Below are 25,405 nucleotides of genomic sequence, written 5' to 3' on the forward strand. Positions count from 1 at the left end.
TTACCCTAATGGTTATGAGAATAATATTAATATGTAACAATTAAAGTATTCAGGCTTCCAATTTTGGAAGTGAAACTTGGACGATCGGAATACATGAGAAGAAAAGGTTAGAAGCTTTTGAAATGTGGTGCTGTAGGAAAATGTTAAAAATCGGATGGGTGGATAAAGTGACAAATGAAGAGGTGTTGCGGAAAATTGATGAAGAAAGAAGCATTTGGAAAAATATAGATAAAAGGAGAGACAGACTACTTTTATTTGAATAAACAAACACATGCTACATAATTACATTATAAAGAAAATTGTTCAAGCCTTTTTCATGACATGTTGCGGCAAATTGATGAAGAAAGAAGCATTTGGAAAAATATAGTTAAAAGAAGAGACAACTTTTATTTGAATAAACAAACACATACTACATAATTACATTATAAAGAAAATTGTTTAAACCTTTTTCATGACAACTTGAACCAAGGATTCTTTTATAATATTAAACTTAAAATTGTTTTTTTTATCGTTTTTAGACTTCAGCAACTCCTATTGTTCTTTTACTCTTATCAGTGTTACTGCTGGCATTTTTTTAAATTTTGATACTGACACATGTATAGAATGTGTTCTAGAAGTATAAACTAAATTATAAAACTGTTCATTTAGTATATAATTATGTGTAACTGTAATTTCTACCCTAAAAAAAAAAATGTTGAAGTAAATTATAAATAATTAATTATAAAATTGGTTTGGTTTGTCATTGCAAATTTTGAAATTTTAAACATTTCTCATAACCAACAATCTCATCATCCTATAAGAAGGTAGAAAAATATTTACACTGTACACTACTGCAGTACAATTTACTTACTGTTCATGAATGTAAAAAAAAATATATATATATAAATAACAATTTTTTATAAAGAAACTGCATAATTGCTCAAAAGGATCAGAAAGTATATATACATTAAAAGTACATTAAGTATATTAAAAAGATGAATTATTTCAGCAAGTGAATTTTTAGGGTCATTGTTTTACATGTTGCCATGAACTACCATATTCACTTGTCATAAAGGATATCTGATCACAAAAATCTTTCTTACCTAACTCTAGGAAAACAAGGAAAAATGAAAATAGTATAAAAAGAAAAATAATAAAATTGTTAGATGATATAATAATTATATAAAATCTAAAATGATATTTTAGCAGGTTATTTATAAAAACTAGATGAGTAAGTAAAAATAATAAAAGCTTAGAAATAGTTACAATAAAAAAATAGTATTACAATGATTGTTATTATTGGAAGAGCTGATACAGGTCCTTCTGTAAAACAAAAAATTATTTTTTTATTTTCTCTTATAAAAATATATTTTTTTTTGTAGACTACTTAAAAAAAATTTATTAAGAATACTTAGTGCTGTTTGCAGTGGGTGCAAACCCATTGTAGTTTTTTTATTTAGATTATAGTAAATTCCACTCAGTAGGAGAATTTTTTACAGGAATCTTATTTTATGGAGCATAGGAAACTGTTCATGACATTATTTTCTTTAGCATGAATTCTGAATTAGAACTAAAATTCAGAATTAAAAACAAAAGTTACAGTGATAATTAACTGACTGTCATATATTGAAGTTTATTTTTTTCTTAGATCAAAAAGAAATATTGCATTTTCAGTTGTACAAGCACACATACATATATATATATATATATATATATATATATGTATATCAAGCTATCATCAAAACAAAAATTAAAATAAACTAAATTTTTAATGAATCACATATAATATTTTGATTTATTTCTTTTATTTACAGTTTAAGAGAATGCTTAACAAAGAACTCAGTCATTTCTCAGAATCGAGCAAATCTGGAAATCAAATCTCCGAGTATATCTGTTCAACATTTCTTGGTAAGTTTTTTATTTAAATTTCTTAATTATTTGCTACATAAAATAAAGCACAGTTGGATAAAATTTCATATTTTTGAGCATATAAAATTAACAAAAGGATTTAAATTGATTTTTGTTTTTAAATATTTTATTTGGCTTAATTGTAAAAATTTGTGCTACTTTTTAAAAATATTTTATTAAATTTTAGAATAATATACATTGTTTTAATGAAATACTGTAATTTATTTACAAGATGCTATAGAAGGGAAACTATGCTAATTTGTCAAGTTTTGCATGTCAGGGGTTTTTCAGATCTCGACTTACATGACTTTTCATTTAAAAAGCATAGTTTTAGCATCAAACAATTTTTCACATAATTTAATACCGTTCAGGTAGCTATGATACTTTCTACTAGTGTTTGACCAAATTCAAACCTCCGATAAAAGGATGGAGGCAAACAAAAACTTATTTTATTTTTGTATTTTCAGACTCGATTCACATTCATATGCTAAATCATTAAATGGTTCCATTACATTAGTGTGACACATTAGGTTATATACTTTGGCAATTTCACTGAGGGCAGTTTTAGTGGATACAGCATAATAAGCCTATTTTTTTTTTTTTGTATTTTTTTGCTTTTTTTCATCAGTTATTGTTTTACTTGATACAGACTGGATTAGCTGATTTTTATTTAATTTTGTACAATGATGTCTGAATATAGGTCGTTAATGCCATTTAATTTTGATATAATATTATTCAAAGGCATGAGAAGGTATGGAAATTAAATATCTTGTTAATATTTTAATTCTTGATCAATTCCAGTGAATTTATTTTTATATTTCTATCTTAATCATTGATTTTTGTTTCTTATAAATTCCTACCTTAATGTAATTTTTAATTAAAACAATATTATTCCAATGTAATTATAAAAACTGTGAATTTACTTTGACTTGCTGTTTAAATGCATATAAATATAATTTAAGAAATTCTTTTTAGAACTCTGAGGTAGTTCTTCTATTCTGTTGTTTAGTATTATCTAATAGTGTACTGTACTTAAGTTTGCATGTGTTTATTCTGCATATTGTTTTTATTAAAGTCAATGAGTGTATATTTTGTAATTTTCATTTGTTTAGTATTCATGACTTTTACATATTTGTAAATTTGCATGCATGAATTAGTAAACTGAATAAGTAGTTTTTTGATGCCAGGTACATTGTGCTTTGTATTTGTAAATGAATGTTTTACCATTATAGAAAGATATAACTCTATTTTTCAATGCAGGCTTCTTTATTACACTTCTTTCAATAAACTTGAAAGACACTTTCAAGTATACTTTTAGTACACTTGTTTCAGTGCTCAGGAAGCTTTGTAATCCCTGAAGAAAAGAAATCTTTTAGTTTTTGTTGACCCATTCTTGTATAATGTCAACAGGCTCTTTACTAGAGTTAAATTTATTATGCCATATAAATATAATTGGCATAGATTCAACTTTCAACCATTATGATTATTTTCATAATTTCTAGGTCGGTGAGGTTGGAGATAGGTAGAAAAACCTCTAGCACTACTTGAATATTATATGATTGTAGACAACTTAAATCTGTGCCCAGAATGTTCTCAAATACTTAAAATAGCAACTTATATATATGCACGGCTCAAAATTAAATTCAACTTTCCAGGAATATGTAAGATCTCAAATTATCTTTTGATTATCATTCTGAAATTGACTACCTGAATTTTAAAGATATTGAAATAGTAATGACTAAAATATGTAACCATTGCAATGCCAAACAGTTGAGTAATGGAAATGCTGGACTTAGCTGTACTAGGAGCAAAGTAGTTTTTTAACAACTTCAGTATCCTCCTGATTTCATTAAAAATTTGATTTCAGGACACATCGTTTATCTTGAGCTTTTATATTATCCAGTAAGTTGTGAATAATGATAACTCTGAGACCAACGCCCACATATAATTACTAAATACTATTTCCAATTTTTGAAGTTTTTTCATAATCTGCATGTTGAATTTATTCTTTCTCTATTCCAGATGCTTCATAAATTTTAAATCATAATAATCTCAGAATTTCTGAACTTTGTTAAATGTTTAATCTTCTGCTTCTGTCATTTAGGTGACATTGTGATCTAAAATTGTTTTATAAAAATGTTCCTTTCTATCAAAATATTACTGTATGAAAAATAGGGATTAATAAAAACATATTAGAAGTTTGTATGGTTCATTCACAAATTGAATTTTGGTCTGTATCATGGAATCACTATTACGAACACATCTGAATTCCAGCTAGAGTTTAACTATAATTCTTTTGTTTCTTAAACTACAAATTAATTTTACCATTTCCTGAAATAGATTGATGATTATGGAATGAAACTGATTTATATTAAAATATTAGGACTAAGTAGAAACTGTAAAAGACTTGTATTTTTTTTAACCAAATGATCAATAATATTTTTATCTATTCTGAAATACTTAAAAAGGTTAAATTTAGCATTCTTGTACCCAACACCAGGTCTCATCATGTATTCAAAGTTAATGTATCTTTGTTCCTCTAATTCCTTAAGTAGGTAATAGATAAAGTAGCAGAGTAGTAGTATTGTCCTGGAGAAAACAAAAAGAAGATTGGGTGACTCTACTATTGAAATAAATTTCAGGCTTTGCTTTACTTTTTATAATATTGTTATAGTACTTAACAGCAATTGCACTTGTTCTGTGAAATGTTCATGTCAAGTATTTCCAGTAAATTCCAAGAAGCAATTTTCATCATTTCCCAGATAAAGATGTATTTGGTACACTTGATATTTTACTTCAGGCTTGGCATTATTCACATAATACAAAATTCATTTTTTCATCATTAAAATTAAAATAAGCATAAGGTAACAGTAATTGTTCATAACAGTAGTTGTAGTTTTGTTATTGCAAGTGTAAATATATAAAAAATAAATAATTAGTCAAGAAAAGATTTCCGGTTTTAATTTAAATTCCAATAACATCATAAAGTTCTTAGTACTACAAAAAAAAAGAAATATCCGCATTATTTTATTCTATGGGAAATATATTAAAAATTAAATTATGAAAAAGTAAAAAATATTTTCTCCAAACAGAAATATGAATACGTAAATGTAAATAATGACAAGTTATTTATTTTTCCATCTCTTTTTATCAGTTTGGTGTTATATTATTTCTGTCAATGTTTCTTTTCTTTAGTTTATCTTTTATCTTTCTTACTAAAGTATATTTCTTTGCAGTTTTCTCTTCAAACTTTCTCCTATTTATATTATAATTTTCTCCATTTGCATTATTTTAAAATAGTGCTTATATTCTTTCAAAGTTGTAACTCCATTAGTTTCAAAAACTTCTAGTTTTAAGTAAATTTATGTAGACTTCAATAGTATTAAAATCACTATTAGTTTTATTATGTAAATAATATAAATTGTAATTTGATGCCATTTTATTTTTATTCATACAGTTATTCTTAAATTGAAATTTCTCTGTTGTGAAAATCCCATTATTGAAAATTTAATTTATTATTTTCTTGAGAAAATTTCAAATAGTTTGTAATAAAGTAGGATATTTCATGGTACACAGTTTCAAAGAACAGATAAGCTTGATCTTCTGGGAATCATGTATTTTGTTTTAGTTTATTTTTATTCTTTGAGGATAATCACTTTTTGTTTAAACTGATAAAAATTAAAATCACAGTATATATGAGTTAACTAAGCTAATCTGATGCAGCAGTCCTGGATAAGTATTTTCCGATCATCTGATGTGTTGTGGGAGGAATGGTATATTTGTTTAGAAAGTTTTTGAATTTATTTCTAGATTGGGTTGTTTCTCTAATGCTGTGATTCCTCTGTGAATAGATAGTGCTTTCTCACTAGAAACTACTTTTCCTTCTACCACATTTTGCACTCCGTAGTACAGGTCAGAACATCTTGCTGAGGATGCTGGAACATGTAGTATTAAAAATTTCATTCTTGATCTTATATGATGGAGGCAGGGCAGGATTAACCAATATATAAAATAAGATAGTTATATTAAGCCTGTAATTCAGAGCGACCTGGCTTCAGTAAAGGAAAAAGTAAAAATAAATAATAAATTTAAAGCATAAAAAAATTTTTTATTTTTTATTTTAATCTTTAATATATAGTATATTATTTTATTATATTTAAATAATACAAACTAATGTCATCATAATAATTGACAAAGTAATAAAATCAGATTAGTTCCATTGGTGGATCTTTACAATTACCAAGGGAAACCATGGCCCCCCTTGGAGGTTATATGGTATATTTTTAAAAAGATAGAAAGTAATACCTTGAAAATTTTAAAAATTCAAAAACAATAAAATTATTTTTTTTCCTTTTGAAATCAAATAAAAATATGAGAAGGTGGTTTGTCTTTTTTTTCTGATGTCAAAAAGGGAATTTCACAACTTACTTAAATGAGACCCAAATTTAAATTTTGTCAAGGGTGGCACCTGGTACATGTTAATCCAGCACTGAGTAGAGGGATCCATTTGAATCAAACAAGCAACTCTTTTCATTCTTTCCAGCGGCTGCTTAATAAGTCGTATTAATTAAAATATATATCTGATTAAATCCAGGCTTCCTAATCTCCTCATTAAATACAATATTATTACAATTAGAATTTTCTTAAAATTTACATGTACATTTTGAAGACAAAATTTTGAATTTATTTTTATAATTAATTAAGAATTAGATACTTTAAAAATCCAATGTGGACAACACACGACTTCCTTGTGCGCCTATTGAATTATATTTACATATTTTTTTAAATGAAAAGTACATAAAATTTTATTTGATTAAAAATGTCTGATATTTTTTCTTTTTTTTTGTTATTATTGGATTTTTATTCATCATAAAATTTTTTACAAAGAGGGTTAGTAATTATTAATAAATCAATGTATTTAAATTTAAAAAAAAGAGATGAATTCTGATTTGAACCGATGTGCCTTCACCTTTTTTCTTTTTCTGTTTAACCTCCAGAACCATCAGAGGATGAACGAGAATGATATGTTTGAATGTAAATGAGATGTAGTCTTGTATAGTCTCAGGTCAACCATTCCTGAGATGTGTGGTTAATTGAAACCCAACCACCAAAGAAACACCGGTATCCATGATATAGTATTCAAATCTGTATAAAAATAGCTGTCTTTATTAGGATTTGAACCATAGAACTCTCAACTCAGGTTCAGATTGTAGTAAAGGCAGTTACTTTTTTATGGATTTGAATACTAAAATCCAAATATTTTATTTATTAAAATTTCATTTGACTATAACTCTGGAACCAATGAAAAAAGTACCAATTATGATATATCGTTGAAAAGCTCAATAAGGGCTTAAATACTGGAGTGAGAAAGTCCAAAATCCAAATTTTTTTGGACACTTTTGGTTCAGTTGATTACAATCAAAAGAGGAAGTGCACAACTAGATGTTATAATAACAGTCCTAAATCCAAAATTTCAACCTCCTACGGCTAGTCAATTTTGAGTTATGCGAGATACATACATATATACATGTATGTACAGATATCATGCCGAAACTAGTCAAAATGGATTTAGGAATGGTCAAAATGGATATTTTCGTTGAAATCAGGAAACCATAATTTTTCTCAATCACAATACTTACTTTACTTTGTACATAAAAACGTACTTACTTTACTTTGTACGTACATTTTTACTTACATTTACGTTGGGTCTAAATTTTTACTTACTTCGAAAGTAAGTTTAACATAACTTCTTAGCTCTCTGTATGTATTTATAAAAAAGTTAAATTTTCAAGAAATTTTTCTAATCTTTATAGTTGAAAATTGTATTTTTAGTGGTTTTTTGTGTAGTCATTACCCATTAATGAATTTTTAATTGAAATGGAATTTTCTTTCCTAAATAAACCTATTAATAGGTAATGTAGCTATTTGTTCAGTTTAATAAAACTTCTTGTTTCAGTCAATGTTATTTTTAATCTTTTACAATATATTATGTACAGTAAAATGAAAATGGCCAACTGCTGTGGAATCACTGATTCATCCAGAAAGTTGAGTCCAAATCCTGGTCAGGTTTGGTCTTTTACTGATGCTACAAATTTTATCTCTTATATGTAACTGTAAATGGTACAACAAATCCTTCATTATATGAGAAGATAAATAAACAAAATAGACTTCTGGTTCGAGACTTGAGGTTATTTTTTAATTTTTTTGGCTTGATCAATTAGTTCATCAAGAAGCTTAGTCTTGTTTGTGAATATGAAATAATGGAATTTTTTAGTGTATGACAATTGTCACGCCTGACCAAAATTCAAACCCTGGATCCCCAGATGAATGACTGAGCCGCTACCACTCCGCCAAGAAAATTAAGAAATTTATTTGTATTTATTAATTTTTTTTTGAGTATTTATACCTTTTGTATTTTATGGTTTCTTATTTTTAATTGTTTTTTGAAGCTATATTTTATCAAGTTAGTTTGAGCTTGTAATTTTTTATTTACTCATAGTAATGAATAGGCTATATAATAAAAATTTTCAAAATTAATTATTGCTGATAAAAAAGTTAAAAATATAAATCATGCATTTAAGCTGCTAAAGGAAAAGAATATATTGTAGAAGAATTTGATTTTTAATGAAAATTTGGCATTCAGAGAAAAATAATGAAATTCACAAAATTTAAGCTGTAAAAGAATGAGACTTAATGAATGTTTTATTTTTATACGTACATTTAAAAATTATTTATTCATTACAAATTACGTGAATTTAGGAAAATCTAAATAAAATTCATAACTTTGAAGTGGGAAACTCAAAAACCTATGTAATTCAAAGAAATCTTTTTCTTTGTAATTTGAATTAGAAACTTTATTGTTTTTAATTATTTTCTAAAGAATAACACATCCTGCTTCACACTCTGGAACTTTTTTCAAGCAACAGAAAGGAGCTGGATAAACTTATAGGCAACCACCCATTAAGCTTCTTTAAGCAGCTTCACTAGTCTACTCTATATTTTCATCCTTGTATCTTAGGGTTCAACCTCCCTTAGTTTCATCACATGAAAGAAATGATCAGTGATAACGGTAAATGGAAGACTGGAGCAATCAACCCAAGAGATAGATGTTCATCTCTTGTTTGATTTTAACTGAATTGAAATATTTGAGTATTAGGATTTATACAATCCTACTGTTTACAACAGAGTAGACCTCAAAATTGGACTGTAATATTAACATTTTGGTTTTTGTCCAACAAAAAATCAATCCCCATAAGGCTTTTAAAAAATTGATGAAGCATCCCCTGTCAGGCTTACTAACCAAATATACTGGTTCCTGTTTGTATTTCAAGGTCACTGACATAGTAATATAACACCTTTATTTTAATCACTGAAAAAAGGTTATTAAATTGTGAATGTTATTATTTTCATGGAAAAGTAACTCTTACTTGTGCCTCTTATACTTTATGTGTTTTACATATTTCATATAGAAGATAAATAGTATGATGCAACAAATTAATATAGTTAATTCCTTTATGAATCATTGCATGCATTATAAGCTGTATAATTTGTTATAATAAAGAATATTTCATTAACTACTAGTGTAATTGAACAACATTGTTTAACTTTCAACCCGATAAATTGAATTTTATGTAAAGGTTTCTATTAAAATTGATAATAATTTAAAACTATCCATTATTAAATGAGTCCCCTTCAAATCTAGTTTCACTTTCACTTTTAATATTTGAACACATTGTTTAAATAATTTTAGTGTTAAATTTTATTATGCTGTTCAATGAGTCATTGTTATAATTCAGAAAACTGCTATTGCTCCATGAACTAACTAATTGTATCCATTAAACTATGAAATAATACCTGTTTTTTTTTTCATAAAAAGGAGTTCTCCATTTTACGTATATTAATTTTTTAAATGTCTATTTGACTTTTATGTCCTAAATTGCATTTAAATGGATCTATAATGATAAATCTTTTTTATCTTTTAGGAAAAATTCTTCTTAGGATTGTATGTTAAGCTTATTCCAGTTAAAGTAGAATTCTTTTGAAGTAAGCTCTTTATGTTTTTATTTGTTTGTTATCATTAATTATAATACTGGTTTCAAAATATTTTCTCATGAAATTTCAGGAAAGATTTGTAGAAAATATATTATAAAAAAATAAAAATATATATGCCTTATTCCAGAGAGGTGTACCTTACAGTCAGTAATAATCGTTTTTTTGTTAATTCTTTAAACTTCTTTTCTTATTTTTATGAGGATATAAAAGATTTTTCTCATCTTTTATGTTTCTTGTATAATATTTTGTATAGTAAATATTTTCTGTAGGCCTACAGTTACTTTAAATAAAGATAATATTTCTAAATAAAATAAATTAAAAAAATAATAATTAAACCAGTTCACAGAACTAACCCACACAAAGACAATATCAAAAGTTAAAACCAGAGGACATCTCTGAAACAAACAGAAATTAAAACAGAACTAAGACAAGGAGACAGACTATTTCCCCTAATTTTCAATTTTATCCTGAACAAAATACTAAGATCTTCTGGGAAAGGAATGAGAAATAAATAATGATAGGGACAAAAAACAGCAAAACCCAAGTCAAATGTCTGGTCTTTATGGATGATTTGGCTTTGCTACAGGAACAGAGGAAGAAGCAATCCAACAGTGTGAGAATCTAAAACAGGTGGATGAGAGAGCAGGTATATAGAATTCCTTTAAAAAATTAGAAATAATGCACAGCATCAAAAATTTTCCTAAAATAAAAATTAGCACAGAACATGAAAATCTCAAAGTAAAATCTAGTTTGAAATATGTTGGATATATAAATTACAACAATATGAATAGAACCACAGTAGAAGAGAGAAGAAAAAAATTGGATAAAGCACATTTCCTGAACAAAGATATTTACAATAAAAAGAATCTCTCAAAAAGGACTGAACTGTGATATGCTTCAGGTGTTAGACTAGTTGTCCTATGCAGATGTGAAACATTATACCTTACTGACCCAACATGGACCATTAAAGAAAATATAGAAGAACACTAAGAACAGTCCTAGGTCTCAAGAAAACAAAGAAGGAACGAACTAGAATCCAACCAAGAACTGAATAAAGAAATAAAGGACATTGAAAAAGTAATAAGAAGGAGACGAGATCCCCGAGTCTTTGTACAGAATGGACCAACAGAAACTGTATAAATAAATATTGTTTATTGTTAAATTCTGGGAACAAAATAGCAGCAATAGGTACTACAAACAAACCTACAAATCCAAGAACAGGAAATGATATAAAAAAAGCTACTCAGGCAAAAAATAACTAAGTTGAGTTTGAAACTGTGAGGAAGGAAAAGAATTGCACAAAAGTGAAATGTTCAGAAGATAGAATGACCAAACATGTGGAAAGAACAAATGACTATTGGGAGAAAAGAAAAAGAAACCAGAAGAAATGATATTTGCTTGGTTCATAGTTGACCTAACCTCAAAAAAGAAAAACAACTTTAAAACATGCTGTAAAATCTAAAAAAAAATTCATTACTATTATTTTTAAACACTCTTCTTTAAATTTTGAATTTTAGATTAAGTACAAGGAAACAACTACCAACAATTTACAAATCCAACTTAATTAGATGCCCACTTGAAAATGTTGCAGTTTAAATAGAGTTCAAAAAAATGATTTAATTTTTTCAGTTTAGTCCATAAGTTTATTATTTATTGTCTCTTTTTTAATGATAATTAAATCTAAATATGTATTGATAATACATAAATCTACAGAAATTCAGTATCCTATATTTTGTAGTTAGATACAAATTAAAATTTCTTTTATTTTTTATTTACTGAAGTGAACAAAGAATATTAAGGCTTTTGCAAATAGCAACATTTTTTCTATTTTCACACGAAATTCATTAAAAATAATTTACATTTTTGAAGTAGATACATATAACCAAATAGATTTAATACAAATCTGAAATCTAAAAAAACTGTAAAGCATAAAATGTTTATTTAATATTTAGTATTAATATAATTGTCTTTTTTTTTTTATATATTGTAAATTATATGCTTCTGTTAGTAGTAATTTATAAATGATAAATTACAGTAAATCATTTATTTTGTGCTAAATTAAAAATATATTTTATCTGTATTAAATTGTAAATATGTATGAGATAAATTAATGTTCATTTCAGCTGAAAGAGCAATGTATATGAAGTTCAATTCAGATGTAGCTTATTTAATACAATAATTTATCTGACATAACTAACTACGACTACATGTACAAGCAAATTAATAATAGATGAATAAATTAACGATCAGTTAGCTAGATCTCTTTAAAAAGCGGCTTTCAAATTTTTGTTATAATATATGATAATGCTTTGTTTCTTCTTGTACCAAACAATAAATTTTGAATTAAATTTACTTTTTGTAAATAAACAATATGTATGTGTGCACACGCATGCCCGATATTATTTAAAGTAATTCACAGAAAAAAATCTGCTCTATTAAGATTGAGAAATAAAAGGCTTGTCTTTACCAATACCACCTAGCTGCTAATTTGGATTTTTTGTATGTGGCCATTTAAAATCACCAGCTTTTTAAATGATAAGTATATTTGATTTATAAGTACAACATTTTCAGAACTCATGTCCTAATATTTTCAGTACTTTTTTTAGCTGTTTTAAGGTATTATATAGCTTGAACATTATTTATTTACCCATTTGTGTACTCCCAAAACAACAGGCGGAAACTTCAGTTTCTTGGTGTTACATGAACTTTGTAGCAAATGAAAAATGCCATGCCTGATTATTGATAATTTTTTTTTTTATGCGTTTTGGTTACAGATTTATTTTGGTTCAGTTTTAATGAAAGGAGTTTGGCATTGTTTTCTGAACCTTTGTAGATGATGTTTTTTTAAAAAGTATCCTTACTTGGGTTATTGCTTGGAAGGATAATTCTCCTAATTTCCCAAGGAGTAGCCCAAGTAAGAATACTTTTTACAAACACGATCTACAAGGATTGGAATGCAATACCAAAATCCATCAATCTTAAAATAAAACTAAAAATAAATCTCTATAATTGTCATTAAACAATTAAATACCTGCCAGACAAATAGAAATACCCAGCAGCAAGGGACAAATATCCATGATCTGCAGAAAAGAGAAAGATAAAACATCCCCCAACATCCTTGTACTGCGTTGGAATACTCTGCTTTGACATAATTTATTACACACATCATCATTTATTTTTATTATATATTCTTCTGACATTTCTCTCTCTTAATATTATACATTTTTTTATTTTTAAAAATGTATTGTTGTAGATAATGCAACCAGATAATGATTATCAAATAATAAAAATAATCTCAGCTTCTAAACTAGAAATATGCTTCCATGATTACAATGATCTGATTTAAACTTCAGTGGTACTGCTGATGCATGTTATCATTGGCAGTCTTTATTCTTAGTGGTTAGGAAAACCATTTGGTATATATTGGATCTCTGTTGGGATTTGTTCTTTAATATGTTTATACATTTTCATATTTAGTGAATTTGAAATCTTATTGAGTTCTGTAACTTTTAAACACCTTATATATAAAATTAACATTCTTTTGCTTGCATCTTTATTTGTGCCTAGAAGTTCTCACCAAATCAAAAATAGACAATAAGCATAAATTTCAAAATATACAGAAACAAATTGCAAGCATCACACTTATAGCATGTCTAATCAGTACATTTATTTTATTTGGTCCTGATAATCACAAAAATTACTGAATCAGTCACTACAAGAATTTACATGAAAATAGCCCTTGATTTTACATAAAAATGGTGTCCTTGCTTTTGGATATCCATATGCAAACAGTGACAAAATAAGTCGCTAAAAATCTAATTCATAAAAAAGTTTGTTGGAAAAATTAATTTTTGCTTCTTAACTTGATAAACATCAGAATGAATGTGCGTTTTTCATAACATTGTTATGTAGCTGCTTGTAGCTGTAGACCATATTCTTGCAATCTGCTATAATACAAAATCAAACATTACAGTACTGGAAGATTAATTAGTACACCCCTGCTACTCAAACAATAAAAAATATACAGATACAATGTATTTGGCAATAAAATAATTATAAATCGGTACCAAAACTTTGCAAAAAATAATTCTTATTGATGGAAATGACAAATCATTATCAGTTATCACTGTCAACTAAAATAATTTACTATATATTAGGAGCTAATGGCATCTTGACTATGAATCAGATGGGAAGACCTTCCTTTCTCACTTTAGAGTATAGTTCTAACCATATTCCAACTATTGCTGTTGTATCCTAATTGATTTTAACGAGAACAATGATCAACATTTTCCTTGGGTTATCTTTTTTCCTTACAATGTAGTCACAAATTATTTGTAGGTAGATCATTCAGCTTTCATTTTAAAATCATTGCCCTGAAGTGGAAAATAGAGTAGGATTTCCAATAGAAACCTACTATAGAATAAAAATCATTTTTCTGTAAAAATGTTGTTTTTTATGGTGTTGTTTTCAGATTAATTAAGTTAACTGAAAAAGATGATTATCCTTTTAATTAACCAGGCAGCTGCAATATTTATCATAAAAATAAATTCTCTTCTTACATTCCACTCCTCTGTAGAGGAGTGAGATTATTGTTTACCGTTTACAAATACGGCACAATAAATTCGCTCATGGACATGTCAGCGGACTTGCTCATGGATAATGCATCTGTTTGTGTTTACTGCAACTGTCAACTAACTGTTCACCACATCCTTGTAGACCGTATCTGTTATTCGGCATTGTGTTGGAATTTAAATTGGGACTAACCATCAAAAATATTTTAGGAAACAATGTGATAATATTATTGAATGTCTTATATTAATTTAGGCCATGTGTCTGTATTAGAACATTTAATAATTATTATAATGTGTTTTCGATTTTTACTATTTTACCTGTGATATTACTTGTTTTGATTGTTACTATTTTGTTTTATATTATATTTTATATTATGTTTTATATTTTAGTTTATATGTTCTTGATACTTAGCATTGGGGTTGTTGAACTAGTTTATTATAGAATCATTGCGTCTGGGTGCTAATAACAACTCTTCGTTGCACACCTCAAAAAAATAAATCAATCATCTTGGCAATTGATTTGTTTAACCATATTTTAAAGTTTTAAGCCAGATTATTTTTTATATCCAGATTTTTCTTTAAAGGTGTTCTTGTGTTAACTCTCCAGATTTTTCTTTAAAAGTGCTCTTTTCTTAACTCTCCAATTACAATGTTAAAATGGCTGAATGAATACTTCCTGTCTTCAGTCCTAGTTACAGTATTTTAAACAATTTAGTCTTTTCCAGGTAAGTCTTCAAACAACATTCATGATTATGATTTTGGTACTATTATCTTATTTTATTATTTTACATACTAAAGTTTTGAAGTTTATCCTCTATTTAACATAGCATTTTTATTTTTAACTTTTTCCCATGATCTCACACCACTTTTCATTTTTTTTATACACTGAACCTGATGCATTTTATTGTATTTTTGACCTTAACAAATTTTTCAATATTTTAATCTTTATTTGTACCCATTTCAGTGATATTAACATTGGGATTTTTCTCTATGCTTTTAGACGAAGTTATTGCAGACAGTATTTTTTTTTTGTGTTTGGAAGATATATTTTAGAGTGTGGTAAGAAGTTGTATTAGATTCTAACTCTGTCAAATTCATTTCATAAGTTTTATTTTTTACTTTTAACAATCTCAAGTCATATAAATAGATATACCACTTTACATTTATTAAATTCATTCTGTTACTTCTTTCTAATGCCTTATTTCAGAAAAAATTTTCTTATGAAATGTGATTATATATTAGTCCATTATTTATAATATTGTTAACCAGAAAGTTATAATGTTTGTTATATCCAATATTATTTGAAAATGTTTTTATATAGCAATTTGATGATTCAGAAAATTCCAAAATCAAAAAAAAAATTGGATTTTGCACTTTTTTTAACTGCAGTAATAAACCTTAATTGAGAGTTTTTCAATAATATATCGCAAGTGTTACTTATTTTCATTGGTTGCAGAGTTATAGCCAAATAGAATTTTAATTAATGAAATATCTGGATCTTACAAGGGTAAAGCACATCGGTTTGAAGACTTCATCTCCTTTTTTTTTTTTAACTTTTTTTTAAATTTAAACATATTAATTTATTCATAATTATTACCTTCTGATTCTAAAAAAAAATTACAATAAATAATAATTCAATAATAACAGTAAAAAAAATATCAGAAGTTATTATTGAAACAAAATTTTATGTACTTTTTATTTAAAAAAAAAAGTGTGTAGTATTTTAATAGGCATACAAGGAAGTTATGTGGTGTCCACATCAGAATTTTTTTTTTAATTATCTTTAAAATGATTTTTTGATGAGGTTTCCAAATGGTTGAGGAAATTATTAAAACCATTTGAAGTTATTGCAGGCGGGTATTTTAAGTAGGCATGAAAAGCAACGCCAGTCAACAATTTAAAAAGAAATGAGGATTGTTTTCCATTATATAAAGAAGAAAGAAGATAATAAAAAGAGGCAGGAACTATTTTTTTCGGTAAAAAATTAAATTTTCATGTGAGAGTCTTTACATTTTGATTCTATACAAAAAATGTTATTTATTTATTTTTTGTTTTACTTTAATAATTACCTATTTTTAGTTAAAGAACAATTGAGTTTTGAGTTTAATTGTGTTAAGATTTGGTTGTCTTTGTTTGTATGTCTAGAATATATAGATGCCATTTAATTTTGCTGATTATCAGTACATAATTCAATGAAGTGGTTGGCAAACAATATGTTAGAATGAAGTTTCATGTGCTCATTGCATCTTTTGTTTGAAGAACTGCATTTCATTAAAACTTTATGAAGTTTTAACAAAACTTTAAAATACATTAGTTAATAATTTTCTGGAGCGTTATCTTTGTTTAAAGTATGTATTTTGTCTTGTGTGGTTTGTTTTGTTCTCTGTTCTGTAAATTATAGTGTATCCAATTTTTTAAATTTTATTAGCTTTTCTTTGTATATCTTGTTTATTGTATGTTGTGTGATGAATTCTTTCTTTTATGAGAGTGAGAATGAGTATGTTGTATGAATGATATATAATACATCCATTTTTTTGTATGATAAGTTTTTTGTACCATAGAGTGCTTTAATACGATCTTCAGACAATATAGTGTGTGCATAGTTCTAAATTATTAAAATTGATATGAGATTTACATTGTTCATCATCCTTTATTTAAAATTTTCTATATACTTTGAAATTCTGTTCTTCTTGGTTACTTTTTGTGATAATGGCGTAAAGAAAATGTATTTTTTTACCAACATTTTAAAGTGATTGAATTATGTAAGTTTTTACATGTTTATTATTCATTGCAGAGAATAGACATCAGTCCCTTGCTACTGGATCATTCTGTTTATCTGGGTATTTAAGTTTTATTGGCGATTATATATTTAGTTTTAATTTAAAATGGATGGAGTTTGGGATTGAGTTCTGATCCTTTGTAAATCAGTATTTAGTATCAGATTATTTTGTTGATCAGTTTGCAAAGTAGTTTACTTGGGTTATTCTGTGTGGTATAAGCAAGATATTTCCATCATTCTCTCCAACATGAGTCCCATTCCGCCCACTGAAAGCCTTTTGGTGCAAGTGCCTTTCAGTCTAGCAGGAATGTACCTGATAAGGTCCTAGTTTTGTAGAAGGTCCAATGCACGCCCTTCATGGAAGGAGCCACATATGGTGTCTGTAGGTAGTTATCAGACTAGTAATTGTAAGATGAAAGAAGGGTAGGGAAGTTAGGTTTTAGACTTTTTTGTACTCTATTGAAATTGTTGTATTAGTAAAAAAAAAAAATGACCTAACAACATTTAATTGATTTAAGTAACCAAGACAGAATTTTGAGAGTTTGATAATAAAATTCTGAATTTTATTTTTAGAATAGCATTTCATTCAGATAAAACTACCATAAAAAATTAATTAATTTTATTACATATGTACTTCGCAGTGTCCTAAAAAAAGATTTATATATTTGAGTGGTGTTAAGTATTTTATTTATCATCAATGTAATTGAAATTTTTGCTTAGTTTTCAACAACAGTCACAAGAAACAGACTTTATTTAAATATAAAGTGGAAATTTTCAAAATAAATTCTAATTTTCAAACACTTTAATTAAAACAATTTGCATATCATTGTAATTTTCACTGTGACTTATATACACATCAGGTACATTGTTCAATAGCTATTCCACATTAATTTGAAATATTATTTATTTAAAACATACATTTAAAAAATTAAATGTAAATTAGCAATCTATAATTCAGTTAACTATAATTTTGTATTCTGTTATTAATTAATAAACATGATCAGTTCATCAAAAAGTTGCATGTGCTTGGCTTGTAGCATTTGAAAATCAATCAGGTTTTAATGTTTTACCTAAAATATTAGTTTGACATGGAGGACTTTGTTGTTGGAAATAGCCAGTATAGTGATTTTTTTTGCAGAAGGAAAAAGCTCTACTAGCCCACTCCCTCCTTTCAGAGTACAGAGAGGCTTTACCGGAGGTCGTCTTTAGACCCTCTAACTGATTACACCTCACACTCATCAGTCAGGCCTCGGTCGGGATGCCACCGACGCCTAGGCAGACATTTGCATCATTAAAATACTAATCAAATTTTACCTTCACGTAGGCCTCAAACGGACATTTTCACATCCAACCTAACATGATTCCCTCAGACTAACTAACCGAGACCGCGGAAGAGAATCCCGCGCCTAGTCTAACTTTGACATCACCGTTCGTGACTTTGAATGCTTCAGAAAACGAATGAGTTGTAAGTTAAATCTGTACTACACTCATACCAATCAAAATTATGTTTTACACAACATAGAAATTCAGACCTACACCCAAATAAGTCGGCCAAATTAGGTCACCTAACAAGGGGAACGTAACGTCATTTCGGCCCGCGCAGGAGCCGGGGACAAACCCCGCACTCCCCCTCGGTCAGTTCATGGACTCTCGCGAGGCATTACCAAGTCACAATCAGGGACGGCCACCGGCGGAAGGAGCCACGCTCCCGGTCGCACGGGGTACCATACCACACCGAAAGGTGCAGCAGAAGCTCAGTGAAGTCCCATGGACATCAATGGAGAACACATACCCACGTCGATATGTGGACGGACGCCGCCTTCTACTACCACAGGTTCACAGCCTGTCTTACCTCTCCACCATACCTCACACGATGATACCTCTCACCACCGTTAGAGACAGCGTTCCTCTTTTCGCTGGAATCGCGCGTCTGTAGACGCCAACAATATTGTTGGCGTCTAGAGGGCCCGTCATCTCCAAACGCCGCACACGTGAATCTGTCCACGTTTAGCACACGAAGATAACGTGGTGGACATCATCAAGGGCGCCTCAATACGGGCATAAATTATAGCTGCGCCCACGGTGAAACAGGTATGACTTCAAACAGCCATCCCCCGAGAGGAACTGAGTTATGAAATAATCGACTTCCCCATAACCCCTACTGACCCATAGTGCGACACGATTAAATAATTTAAACTTCCGTCTACCCTTTGCTATTGTCTCCCACTTTGATAATTCTCGAATAAATATGTCGTTTAGACGACAAAGGACTGCTGTGGAAATTGCTAAGGATCCTGCATAGCGCGATCACAGTCTTCTATGTCCGCGCATCGGCTTCGGCAATATATTTCCAAAAGAACACCTATCGTCTAGCCAAATCTGAAGGTACTTCATTGAAGTAACAGGCAGCACAGACACACCCTGCACTCGAAAGGCGGTAGGCCCCAATCTCCGCTTTCTGGCGTTTACCAGCACCTTGGTCTTCTACGGCCCAGTTCCAGCCCTTTATCGCGTAGCCAGCCAAAAACTAGCTCGACGGCTTCATTTCCCCTGCTCATCACCAACTGCTCAGTCCTAGTCACCACGATCTGTACTAGGACCAAATTGTCAGTAAAGGCAACAGGAATAACTCCTTAAGGGAATGCAAGCCTGGGACTCCAGGCTCATAGACTGCATTCCACAATAGGAGTCCCAGAACGGAACTCTGAGGCACATTCCGATCGACCATAAACTTGTCCCGGCCACAGATGCGACAATAGTCCTTTGGGAGAGATAGGACTGCAGCACCCTTCTCAGGTAAGGGCTAATCCCCTTATATTATCTGCGAGTGACTCGAAGATCGACCATAATAGGCTGTTGAAAGCATTCCTTACGTCAAAGAAGATGAGCGCCGGAATGTTCCTCCTGTGTTTCGTCCCAACCACCGCCCAGTTCACTAAGTTCATAATATAGTTAATTGGATCTACCCTAGAGAAGCCTGCTCGAAACCCAAATTGGTTTGGGCTTATTCCATGAAATCTTTCGATGTTTATTGGCTTTCTGAATAACCAACATTTTTTTCGATCAACTTCAAAACGTGTTGATCAAGCAATAGTGGGCTGTAGGCTAAAGGGTCATCAATAGGATGTCACTGCTTCCTGATCAACACCAGCATAGACTCCTTCCAGTGCTCTGGTATCCATCATTATATCATTTAATGTGAAACTCCTGGGGTTATCAACTGCACCACCCGAGGCACAAGACTTTGTAATAAAATTCCCCATTGATCTCAACTATATGGCTCCTACATCTCTCAATCTTGATAAAAGACCATCAGCAAACACACTGAAGTCAGCGGCAGGGGCATTGGGCGAGCAATAGCACCTGAATAATACCAGCTGCCCAACATTAACCATTGCCCCCACAGTGTTTTATGTTTTACATAAAGTTTTTAAAATATTTCATAATTATACTTTAATTTTATGAGTAATTCATGACGTATTCATCATACTACCTGTAACCATTTTCTAAAATTTTAATGCGCAAAATTTTTTTATATGTGTATTAATTGAATATAATAGTATATTTACATCACAAACTAAAAAAAATAAAAGAATAAAGATAAATGCTATTAAAATAATAAACTTGGAAATTTAAATTATTTTTTCCTTTAAAATTTACAACTGTGCATTTTATGGATACAGGTTTGTGTGCAAAAAAAGCCTGTATTTTTTCTGTTTTGTTTTGTTACCCATGAAAATTTTCTGTGTAATTAATCAGTAAATAAAATACCTACAGCTAATGAAGAACACAGCATAATACATAGCATAATACAATTTGTGCATGTATGTTTTCCATCAACTCAGTGATAGTATAATGATGAAAGTAGAAAAAAAATTATATGAGTGATGAATAAATGAAATAAATTGGCATACATCACTCACAATAAATTGATGTATTGTTCACATTATAAATTACCAAATGGGTCTTTTATATTGTGCTGAAGAAGGAGGGGAAGAGCGGAAGAAGGAGGGAATGCACTTTGAAAATTAGTTTGATCTATATACTGATGTTATTTTTCATTGCTATTGATTTAGTAAAAATAATATTTGTTCTATATACACTGATTTCCAATTTTTGTATACTTTTCATGAAATTCAAACGTTATCTGTAACTCTTTAGATGGATGAATCTTCATACATTTCTGATGATTTTTTAATTTTTTATGTTTTGTGTCCCATGAATCTGTTTTATCCATTTCCTAAAAAAGTCTGAATGTGTGTGTGTGTGTGTGTGTGTGTGAGTGTGAGTGTGGGTGTGTGTGTGTGTGTGTGTGTGTGTGTGTGAAACAACAAAAAAATTGTTAATTTTTCACTGTTGAGCTAATTTTTTTTCGTAATATACGATATGGAAAAGAGTAAAACAAACTTAATCATACCTATCCACTAAGCCATAAATGGTATTGATTTCATTACAGTTGTAATAAAAAGATGATATGATCAATACAAATCTAAATGCACCTGTGTATAGGTTCCCTGAAGTACATTGTAATACTCAAATAAAATGAATGACTTTGAGACTAATTTGATACATAAAATAAATAAAAAAATGTTTCTATTAGCATATTCCAGAAATTCTGTATAATCTTTTTATCTACCTTTTCTCATAACTCAAGAAAACAACATTGCTATATTTTAATAAAATCTGCATTCATATTTAAAACCAATATTTCATTTTTAAATTTCAAAATGTTGGACATATTAGTTTTTAGATCCATAATATTTCAGTGTTTGATTTAAATTTAATAACACATTTCATAATAAAGCTAAAAACAAAGGATGATCTTTTTTTATGATTAGTACATCACATAGGCATGAAACTTGTGCCTGGGAATATGAAGTAGAAATTTTGTGTTGTATGAAAAAATATTATCAGGATTCAAATCCAGGACCCTTTCAATGAAAAGCTGAGATACTATCATTTGCCACCAAGTCTGTATATTTTTTTATTAGTTAATCCTTTTCTATAAAACTAGGAAATTTCTTTTGTCTGTAATTTTATTGTTAAAAAATTGAATAAAACTAAAGAAAAGTAACCCTTTTTTGATTTCTTTTCAGTATAACTTAACATCATGTCTGTAAGCCAAACACAAGTGTTTTGTCATTTATCTCACCCAGCAATATTTCAATTAAAGGCAGTTTTATTTAGAGCAGATAGACCAAGTTAACATCACACCTGGGACTTCATGATTTAGGTGTTGGAATCAAACCAATGTACACTGTTTTCAGTAAATATGTGGGTAATCATCATACTCATACTATCTCACTTTTTATGCACATGGTGTGCATTGGTGCACTGGTACATTGGTGTGCATTATGGTTCTTTTTTTATTTTATATCCCAAATTTATTGCTTTTTTTAATAAGGTCCAACTGTATTGATTTTTTTTTCTTGATGAATTAATTCACCACCGAATCTTAGAGAGAAGGTTGTATGTGGGAATGCGGGAATGAAATTTTATAGCTTATAAAAAATTTAATATCTGACCAGGATTCAAACTTGGAACCTCCAGATAAAAGGGCTGGAATGCTACCACTCTGCCACAGAGATCTGCACAAGAGTTCTTTTGTGTTTATTTATTTTTTTTACATCATTATATGATTATCTGTTATAAAACAGATTCTTTACAATATTTTCATCTCCATTTCCTTCAAATTTTCAGCTAGACTTTTGAATTCTTGTTAGCTTCCTTTTAGTTCGTTTACCAGTTTTAATATTTTCCATTCTCTCTTTTTTTGCACCTTCTGTTTCAATAAAGCAATTATTTTCATCAGCCTTTCTCTTCTCATGATGTAACCAACTAGTAAGCTTTTCAATTCTGAATTGTTCTGATTAAGTTTCAATTCTCGTTTATCTTTTTCAATCTGCTCTATGCCCACATCTCAAATCTCTCCAATATCTCTTTCTTTTTTCTTAGTGCCCATGTTTAATGTTCAAATAAAAGTATGTTCCAAACATAACAGTTAAAGTCAAATTTACTACAGAATAATAGTTTCTTTCTCTTAAATGCTTTTGTAGAGATTGGTGTTCTTTTTCATTTTTGCAATCTTAATTTTAATGATATCTGAGAAATTTTTTTGTTTTACTTAAGTTTTTCTTCTTTTGTATAGATAACTCATTGGCTCATTATTTCATATCCTTATTACTTTTATTTTTCTTAATATTCATTTTTATTCTGCATTCTGTGTTTTTTTCCAATTTTGAAATAATCTGTTGAACACTCATGTTACAATTCCTGTAATATTTATTTATATTAACTGAATTACTCATTTTATTAAAAGAACATAGTGAATTTATTAAAAAAAAGAACCGTGAAGTAGGTAAGGTTTTTAGACATTATTGTTATTAATAAAACAGACATACTTTTTTTTTGTAGTTTGACCAACAATGGATCACACAAAAATGTTATTTCTTCCAATGTTTCTTTTATCCCAATGTTCTTTCATTCTTTCTGAGTGTTTGGTCTTTCTCTCTTCTTATCATTTACTTTGATGTGATTCTTTTCCTTTCTCACCACTTCAAGCTAAACTTCATGTATTTTTTATGTGAATAGCTTTCTGTATTTTATTTGCTTTTCTTGGATCCCTAGATCCAAAAAAGATAAAAAAAGATTCTGTAATCTTTTTTCAGTTGTTGTAGGTACCCATGGTTGCTCTTTTGTTCCCATTCGTGGGCCATTCTGTACAAATGGCCCATGAGTATGTCTTCTTTTTTATCACTTCTTCGACATCCTCTATTTCTTCATAGTTAGTTGTTAGTTGGATTTCAGTTAGAATCTTTCTGTTGTTTTCTTGGAGCTTAGGTTATTTTGTCCTCAGTGCTCTATCAGTTTTCTGTAACTGTTACTGGTTGGTAAGATGTAACATTTCACATCCATGTAGTACTATTGTTCACCATTCTTGCGTAATGTTTGAGTTTGGCCTATTTTTTGAGAGGTTCTTTTTGTTATATATAGTATCTTTAGCCCCCTCTATGAATCATGTGACCTTGCCAATGGTGAAGGGGTTGAGTGCTCAGTGATACAGAGTAGCTGGACCAAAGGTGCAATCATATTAGAGTCATATATATTGAGAGTGAGACTAAGGAATAATCCCTGAAAGAGGGCAACAGCTCTTTTGGTAGCTGTTAAGCGTGTAGGACAGAAAGTCTTAAAACGGTCATATAAACATCACTCAATCTTCTGAGTGCTGCACAGCTGAAAGCAATGGAAAAGTACAGCTATTTTTTACTCCAAGCAAATGTAGCTCTCTGCATTTTCATATAATAAAGATGGAGGCACCTTCCTTGGTAAAATATTCTGGAGGTAAACTAGCCCTCCATTCAGATCTTCAAGTGGAGACTCCTAAGGAAAGGGTCACCAGAAAATTAAAAAATAACATTCTATGAGTCGTAGTGTGAATGTTAATAGTCTAAAAAAGTTAGTACGTTAGAAGATTTAAAGAGGGAAACGGGTAGGTTAAATGTAGATATAGTAGGAATTAGCAAAGTTTGATGGGAAGAGGAAAACAACTTTTGGTCCAGAATGAACAAGAAGATAGGGAAGAGAGTAGATTATTTCAAAAAGCTTAGCGATAGAATCATTGTAATCAGGATAAAATCAAAACCTAAGCCAACAATGATTGTTAATGTTTATATGCCTACAAGTGCCTATTTTGATGATCTGGTAGAATGTGAATACGAAGATATTGACAAAGCAATTAAATACATAAAAGGGGATGAACATTTAATGATAGCTGGAGTTTGGAATGTAAGCATCAGAAAAGGCAAGGAAGGAAATATCGTGGGTGAATACGGCCTAGGCAAAAGAAGTGAAAGAGGGGACCGACTTTTTGAGTTTTGAACAAAGTATAATTTAGTAATTGCCACCACCCAGTTAAAAATCATAATAGAATAATATACACATGAAGAAGCTGGGCGATACTATAGATTGATTATAACATGATTAAGCAAAGATTTAGAAATCAACTCGTCAACTTCAAAGCATATCCAGAAGCAGACATTGATAGTGACCATAATTTAGTGATAATGAAATGTAGATTAGGGTGTAAAAACCTAAAGAAAAGGTGCCAGATTAATTG

At 29.2% G+C, this 25,405-nt stretch overlaps 1 protein-coding gene across 2 annotated transcripts in view; it reads left to right on the forward strand.

Annotated features, from left to right (window-relative positions):
• dnc (phosphodiesterase dunce) overlaps positions 1–25,405 on the forward strand; it is a 343,784-nt gene that overhangs the window by 253,363 nt on the left and 65,016 nt on the right. For both annotated transcript variants that reach the window (XM_075379582.1, XM_075379583.1), the window contains one exon: positions 1,794–1,887. In XM_075379582.1, the coding sequence (XP_075235697.1) occupies positions 1,794–1,887 (94 nt within the window). The remainder of the gene's footprint in view (positions 1–1,793; positions 1,888–25,405) is intronic.

This window comes from Lycorma delicatula, chromosome 12 (assembly GCF_047948215.1).
Source record: "Lycorma delicatula isolate Av1 chromosome 12, ASM4794821v1, whole genome shotgun sequence".
In the NCBI taxonomy this organism is placed as follows: Eukaryota; Metazoa; Arthropoda; class Insecta; order Hemiptera; family Fulgoridae; genus Lycorma; species Lycorma delicatula.